Source organism: Tachysurus fulvidraco, unplaced genomic scaffold, assembly GCF_022655615.1.
Source record: "Tachysurus fulvidraco isolate hzauxx_2018 unplaced genomic scaffold, HZAU_PFXX_2.0 HiC_scaffold_136_np12, whole genome shotgun sequence".
In the NCBI taxonomy this organism is placed as follows: domain Eukaryota; kingdom Metazoa; phylum Chordata; class Actinopteri; order Siluriformes; family Bagridae; genus Tachysurus; species Tachysurus fulvidraco.
In genome coordinates, this window is record NW_025926830.1 from 1 (window position 1) to 7549 (window position 7549).

General features: G+C 39.7%; 2 protein-coding genes across 2 annotated transcripts; both read right to left on the bottom strand.

The window, feature by feature from the left end:
- Positions 1–1561: 1561 nt before the first annotated feature.
- LOC113635022 (C-C motif chemokine 18-like) lies at positions 1562–2449 on the bottom strand. The gene is made up of 3 exons (XM_047809699.1): positions 2271–2449; positions 1914–2025; positions 1562–1819 (listed from the first exon to the last, which is right to left on the bottom strand). The coding sequence occupies exons 1-3, from the start codon at positions 2338–2340 to the stop codon at positions 1732–1734; spliced, it is 270 nt and encodes an 89-aa protein (XP_047665655.1). The 5' UTR covers positions 2341–2449; the 3' UTR covers positions 1562–1731.
- Positions 2450–6099: 3650 nt separating this feature from the next.
- On the bottom strand, positions 6100–6972 carry LOC113635025 (C-C motif chemokine 18-like). The gene is made up of 3 exons (XM_047809700.1): positions 6823–6972; positions 6466–6577; positions 6100–6357 (listed from the first exon to the last, which is right to left on the bottom strand). Exons 1-3 carry the CDS (start codon positions 6890–6892, stop codon positions 6270–6272), a joined length of 270 nt encoding a protein of 89 aa, XP_047665656.1. The 5' UTR covers positions 6893–6972; the 3' UTR covers positions 6100–6269.
- Between the last annotated feature and the right edge of the window lie 577 nt (positions 6973–7549).

Consider the following 7549-nt stretch of genomic DNA (forward strand, 5'->3'; position numbering starts at 1 on the left):
AACACCAGCAAGTAAACACAACCCTAATCAGAGGCCAGTAACAGGTATTTAGCAGACACCGTTATCCAGTGTGACTTACAATTTATACAACTGAGCAATTGAGGGTTAAGGGCCTTACTCAGGGGCCCAGCAGTTGCAGCTTGATGGGCCACTTCCAACTCCACCTCCATCATCAAGATTGATGACGACACTGTTGTGGTAGGCCTGATCTACAACAACGACGAGACGGCCTACCTACAGGAGACTAAAAACCTAGAAAGATGGTGCCAGGAGAACAATCTTCTCCTGAACGCCAGCAATAGTAAGGAGTTGATAGTGGACTTCAGCACAAAGCAGGAGCGGTCATACCAACCGCTAAACATCAATGGGACCCCAGTGGAGAGAGTGGACAGTTTCCGGTACCTAGGTGTTCACATCACACAGGACCTGTCTTGGTCCTGTCACATCAACACCCTGGTGAAGAAGGGCCCAGCAGCAAACTACCCTCTCAGGAGCTAAAGACATTATACACCTGCACCAATGAGAGCGTCCTGACGGTCACCACCACTTCTTGGTTCGGGAACAGCACCATGCAGGACAGTCAAGCCCTCCAGCTGAATGCACCATCCACACAGAGCTCCCTGACCTGCAGGACATCTACAGCACGCGGTGCCGGTCCAGGGCAAGGAAGTTTGTCAGCCATCCCAACAATGGACTCTTTTCTTTGTTGCGTTCAGGGAAGCGCTCAGCTCCTTGAAAGCAAACACAGAGAGAATGAGGAGAAGCTTCTTCCTGTAGTCCATTCAGAGTTTAAACCAGGAAACACCCGGAATCTAGTACGGGACAACCATCAACCCTAGTGAAGAAGCCTGGCAGCAAACTACCCTCTTAGGTGCTAAAGACCTTCTACACCTGCACCATTGAGAGCGTCCTGATGGTCAGCACCAGGACAGGCAAGCACTCCAGCTGAACGCACCATCCACACCGAGCTCCCTGACCTGCAGGGACATATCTCAATATTCTACCTGATCATTTAAAATTTTCCAGTGAAATCATTTATGAAGCCATTGTGGCACAAATAGATGGTGTGTGCTTTTCTACAGTGGTTTAACTCTTAGTTAATTTTGCCCCAGTATTTAACCCAGAGTGCATTTACTGTATATCGCTGCAATGTAAGGCTTTTAGTAATTAATTATTTCAGAATTTTATGACAAATAGCACACATGCACTTTCAGAGAGTTTGTGCATGACAAAACATATATATATATATAACTCCCCTTTTATACAAAAAATTATCCTCTTATTTCCTTTAACTTATCACTTACTCATCAATACCTAAAAATACTGTCCATTAAACTTTACTCTCTAATATCCCTGATGTGTGACTTCCCCTTACAGTATTCTCAGTAAATACACCTGATTTATTCTTTAACTCTGCCTTAAATATTTCTCTCTATGTGATAGTGATGGTATTGCACACCTTAACACACCTTAACACACCTTCTACCAGCTGAAGCACCTGATTATTATTCAGTGTGAACCGTGTTTCTGTAAACCTCATAAATAAATAAAACAATAATAATGAGTTATAAATGTGTGCTTTATTTGTGCAGAAGATAAAACAGACAGAAGAAGAAACTTTGTCTTGTTACACACAATATCAGATTGCTTTAAGTACTGTGTAGGTAAAATGAAGCATTCTGCAAAGTAAAGCTAATTTCAGGGAGAGACACTTTAATTTGTCTCCTGAATCTAGGCTGAGTTTTTAATCTTGATGACCTGCTGCACCCAGTCCACCTCAGGGTCTGCACACATGCGATGACCCTTCTTTGTGGTCAAACTGCAGGAAAGAAGATTTGGGTCAGTGTATAATCGTGAAATTAAATTAAATTAATTTTACAAAATTTAAAAGGGGGGCAGGGTTGAAAACTTACATGACACCAGGAAGTGTACAGTCAGGTCTTGTTTCTTCGTAAGAAACAACGTTTCCTGCAGGGAACGGTCTTTTGTGGAACTTGAAACAGCACAAATCTGCTCCACTTGCACCTGCGTACAAACATTTTAATATTTACCTTTTTAATTTTTTTTTGTACAAATGTAAAGAATAAAAAAGCAAGAAAACATGAACTAAAAAGCATGAGTCATTCTTAAAGATCGAAATGAATATTCAGAATCCATAAAGTGATAAAGTTCATTTGAATATGTGAACATTACTCTTTAAAATGATCATCAATGAACTTCAATAGATGAAAACAGAATTAAATTAATAATAAAAAAACACAAAATCTTACTCTGTGCCTTTGTGAAGCTCTGAAGGCAGGAAAGACCCAGCAGAAGTAGCAGGACCATAGAGGAGGACATGGCTGCTGATGGAGATGATGATTGTGCTGATGTGTGAGATGTATGAATGATGTGGATGTGACCGTCAACACTGGGTTTATAAGCTGATCAGAGGAGGAAGAGGAGGAGAATGAGGAGGAGGATGACAGTTTGAAGGAATGAAAAAAAAAATCCATGCTGAGTAAGAAAACACGAAGCGAACAACCACTCTTCCTGTGGTTTTCACCTAAAGACAGAAAGATCTCAGCAGATTTAACAGCTTGTAGATACAACATGCTATCTTTAATCATGCGCATGAAGAAAATGATCTAAAGAACATGACAAGAGCATTCCCATGCCATGAAGACATGGTGTGGAGGTGAAGGTTGGGATGAAGAACTCAAGAACCTATTTTTGTTTTTTTTAATCTAAAGAATTAGCATCAAATGCATTTTCATAATAATCCAAGTTAGGTTGCCATAGATTCTGGAACCTTTCTGCTGAGTTTTGGACTGTAGTTCTTAATCTTTCAAGCTGGAGGAAGGACATAATTTCGCACACCCAACGTGAGTGTTTTGGAGGTGAGGGAGATTTCCAATTTGTAAGAATTAATCGACGGGCTAACAGTGTAGAAAATGCTATTATTTGAGATTGGCCTCTTGAGACCCCAACTTTAGTGTGTACCACCCCAAATATTGCAATGATAGGATCTGGATCGATATTCCTTTTACAAATGTAGGTGAATGTATTAAATATCTCAGACCAGAATATGCCTATGCTTGGGCATGATCAGAACATGTGAGCCAAAGAAGCAGGGGCTTGGTGACAACACGTACAGTTGGGATCCACATTAGGATATATTTTGGCCAATTTGGTCCTAGAAAGGTGCAGACGATTAAATACTTTGAATTGTATCAATCTGTGCCTAATAAAAAATAGACGATGTGTATAATTTATGTATAGCTCTTTGCCAAATTTCATCCGTCAATTCTGTATTTAGATCCTCCTCCCACTGTACCTTAAGAGACAGAAGGGATGGGCATTTCATGGCCTGAATAGCAGTATACAGCTGGGAGACACCACCCGAGAGATGGGGCTTGACCGTCTGACAACGATCAAGAGGGCCGGTATTTGGTTTTGAGGGGAATGAACGAAACTGGGAACAGACAAAATCACGGACCTGAAGATACCTGAAGAAATGTGTTTTTGGTAAACTTAATTCATTAACCAAGTAGTCAAAAGAAACGAACGTGCCATCTACAAAAAGATCTCCCACCCTGTTTAAGCCTTTTCTAGCCCAGGTGAGAAAGGCCGCATCTATAAGCGATGGCTTAAAAAGAAAGTTTGAGGACAGAGGCATAGACACCAAAGCTTGTGTGTGACCAAAATGTTTGCGAAATTGGGTCCATATACGGAAGCCGCCTCTTACAATGGGATTGTCCGTATGTGCACCCACTGCCACCGGCAGTAGAGCACATAGCATTGAGGCCAAAGAGACGGACGAGCATGAATGTTGTTCCATTAGACACCAACTCGGACTACTCCCACCAATAGAAGCTCCATACCATGTTACTAATTTGTGAATGTTTGCAGCCCAATAGTAGTATAAAAAATTTGGTAGAGCCAGTCCAGCATTCTCCTTACATCTCTCGAGAACTGTTTTCCGTATGCGAGGTATAGTCTTGTTCCATATAAATGTACTGATGTGCCTATCAAGTTCCTTAAAGAATGATTTGGGTATGAAAATTGGGACTGCTTGGAATAAATACAAGATCTTAGGTAATATTACCATCTTTATTGAATTAATACGTCCAGCCAGGGACAGAGGCAGAGCAGACCAACGATTAAGGTTCTCCTTGATCTGTCCTAAGGCTGATTTAAAGTTATTTTGGAATAGATCTTATATCTATTTGTGACACTTACTCCCAGGTATGTCATGTGGCCCTCTGTAGTTCTGAATGGGTATGAGTCAAAGGATCGATTCCGAGCCAGAACATTAACTGGGAACAAAACACTTTGGTGAGGTTAATCTTATACCCAGAGGATTTACCAAATTGATAAATGGTGTCCAGGCATTCTGGGATTGAAGTCTCCGGATGTGATATAAACATCAGCAAATCATCGGCATACAATGACACTTTATGAACCAGGCCGCCCCTCGTGATACCCCGTATATTGTTATTACATCTCAATGCTGCGGCAAGTGGCTCAATGACCAGATCAAAGAGTAGCGGAGACAACGGACAACCCTGTCGTGTCCCTCTCTCAACAGTGAAATATTGCGAATTAAAGTTATTAGTTCTCACTCTAGCTTGGGGTGCTTCATACAAGGTCCGAATCCAAGAAATAAAGACTGGACCAAAGCCGAATTTGCTTAGAGTTTTGAGGAGGTGTCCATACTCAATTCGATCGATGGCTTCATGCGCATCTAGTGAGATCACAATTTCTGGCGAGTGAGTCGAATGTTAGAGTATATTATGTTAAAGAGGCGACGTAAATTGTGAAAAGATTGCCTGCCCTTTACAAAGCCTGTCTGATCGGGATGCACAATTTTTGGTAATTTCAGGACATCTACAGCACGCGGTGCCGGTCCAGGGCCAGGAAGATTGTCAGCCATCCCAACAATGGACTCTTTTCGTTGTTGCATTCAGGGAAGCGCTTCAGCTCCTTGAAAGCAAACACAGAGAGAATGAGGAGAAGCTTCTTCCTGTAGTCCATTCAGAGTTTAAACCAGGAAACACCCAGAATCTAGTACGGGACAACCATCTTTTGCACTGACACATTAACTCTGGACTTGCACAGCACAGTGCCACTTTCTACACTTTATAGACACCATACTGCACATGGACACTTTGAGGACAATCATAAAAATGCATTTATGTATATAAACTATTTTTCACATATATTTCATATTTATGTAGTTTTTTATATGGTTTATACTTTATTTATCTTACTCCTTTGGTTTTATTTTTTATCCCAAATTGCATTCCTTTTTCCTTTTATGTTTGAATACCGGACAGTTGTAAAGCATTTCACTGCATGTCGTAATTTGTATGTGTGTACTGTATGTGACAAATAAAATTTGATTTGATTTGTTTTGAAGGGGAGGTTTGATATTGGCCTATCGTTGGACAGCTGGCTTGGTTCGAGGTCAGTTTTTTTAATCAATGGTTTTTGATAACCCCTAGTTTAAAAGATGGCTCATAGCCAGTGCTAAGGGAAGTATGTATTATTTTTAGAATGGGATCAGTAGCTACTGGTAGTAACTGTTTATAGAAACATGTGGGTAAGGGATCCAGTGTGAAGGTTGATCATTCTGAAGGTGAGTAAAACAGTATAGGAGCTGATCAGAAACAGTCAAATTATTATATACAGCATTATCTATCAAATTGTTTAGTTTTAAATTCATAATCTCAATATTCTGCCAGATCATTTAAAATTTTCCAGTGAAATCATTATATATATATATACGTATATATATATGAAATTCCCCTTTTATACAAAAAATTATCCTCTTATTTCCTTTAACTTATTATCACTTATTCAACGATATCTATAAATACTGTCCATTAAACTTTACTCTCTAATATCCCTGATGTGTGACTTCCCCTTACAGTATTCTCAGTAAATACACCTGATTTATTCTTTAACTCTGCCTTAAATATTTCTCTCTATGTGATAGTGATGGTATTGCACACCCTAAACACACCTTAACACACCTTCCAGCAGCTGAAGCACCTGATTATTATTCAGTGTGAACCGTGTTTCTGTAAACCTCGTAAATAAATAAAACAATAATAATGAGTTATAAATAATTGCTTTATTTGTGCAGAAGATAAAACAGACAGAAGAAGAAGCTTTGTCTTGTTACACACAATATCAGATTGCTTTAAGTACTGTGCAGGTAAAATGAAGCATTCTGCAAAGTAAAGCTAATTTCATGGAGAGACGCTTTAATTTGTCTCCTGAATCTAGGCTGAGTTTTTAATTTTGATGACCTGCTGCACCCAGTCCACCTCAGGGTCTGCACATATGCGATAACCCTTCTTTGTGGTCAAACTGCAGGAAAGAAGATTATGGTGAGTGTAGAATTGTGAAATTAAATTAAATTAATTTTACAAAATGTAAAAAAAGGGGGGGAGGGGTTGGGGAGGGTTGAAAACTTACATGACACCAGGAACTGTGCAGTCAGGTCTTGTTTCTTCGTAAGAAACAATGTTTGCTGCAGGGAACGGTCTTTTGTGGAACTCGAAACAGCACAAATCTGCTCCACTTGCACCTGCATACAAACATTTTAATATTTACCTTTTTAATTTTTTGTACATATGTAAAGAATAAAAAAGCAAGAAAACATGAACTAAAAAGCATCAGTCATTCTTACAGATCGAAATGAATATTAAGAATCCATAAAGTGATAAAGTTCATTTGAATATGTGAATATTACTCTTTAAAATGATCATCAATGAACTTCAATAGATGAAAACAGAATTAAATGAATAATTAAAAAAAAACACAAAATCTTACTCTGTGCCTTTGTGAAGCTCTGAAGGCAGGAAAGACCCAGCAGAAGTAGCAGGACCATAGAGGATGACATGGCTGCTGATGGAGATGTTGATCGTTTAGATGTGTGAGATGTACGAATGATGTGGATGTGACCGTCAACACTGGGTTTATAAGCTGATCAGAGTAGGAAGAGGAGGAGAATGAGGAGGAGGATGACAGTTTGAAGGAATGAAAAAAACATCCATGCTGAGTAAGAAAACATGAAGCGAACAACCACTCTTCCTGTGGTTTTCACCTAAAGACAGAAAGATCTCAGCAGATTTAACAGCTTGTAGATACAACATGCTATCTTTAATCATGTGCATGAAGAAAATCAAGACAAGTAAGATTTACTGAGTAAAAATGATCTAAAGAACATGACAAGAGCATTCCCATGTGCACAAAGCAGCTCCATGAAGACATGGTGTGGAGGTGAACGTTGGGGTGAAGAATTCGAGTGTCCTGCACAGAGCCCTGTCTCTGAAATGGATGAAATGTCGGTGTCTGATCTCATTAATGCTCTTGTAGCTGAGTGAACACTAATCCTCACAGCCCCAATCTAACATCTAGTGGAAAGACTTCCAGAAGAGAAGAGTGGAGCTGATTACTGTATAACAGGGAAAAGTGGATTAATAAATGTGGAATGAGACGTTTAAGAAGCAGATTCGGGTGAGATGTTCAGGGGGCACATACATTTGGTTCTGCTATA

Excerpts from the sequence above, each read along its gene's own strand:
- LOC113635022 (XM_047809699.1), bottom strand. The coding sequence starts at position 2,340 with ATGTCCTCCTCTATGGTCCTGCTACTTCTGCTGGGTCTTTCCTGCCTT. Across the intron at positions 2,026-2,270 it reads GAGCTTCACAAAGGCACAGA|GTGCAAGTGGAGCAGATTTG; the intron begins GTAAGATTTTGT and ends GTTTGTACGCAG. Across the intron at positions 1,820-1,913 it reads TGTACACTTCCTGGTGTCAT|TTTGACCACAAAGAAGGGTC; the intron begins GTAAGTTTTCAA and ends TCTTTCCTGCAG.
- LOC113635025 (XM_047809700.1), bottom strand. The coding sequence starts at position 6,892 with ATGTCATCCTCTATGGTCCTGCTACTTCTGCTGGGTCTTTCCTGCCTT. Across the intron at positions 6,578-6,822 it reads GAGCTTCACAAAGGCACAGA|GTGCAAGTGGAGCAGATTTG; the intron begins GTAAGATTTTGT and ends GTTTGTATGCAG. Across the intron at positions 6,358-6,465 it reads TGCACAGTTCCTGGTGTCAT|TTTGACCACAAAGAAGGGTT; the intron begins GTAAGTTTTCAA and ends TCTTTCCTGCAG.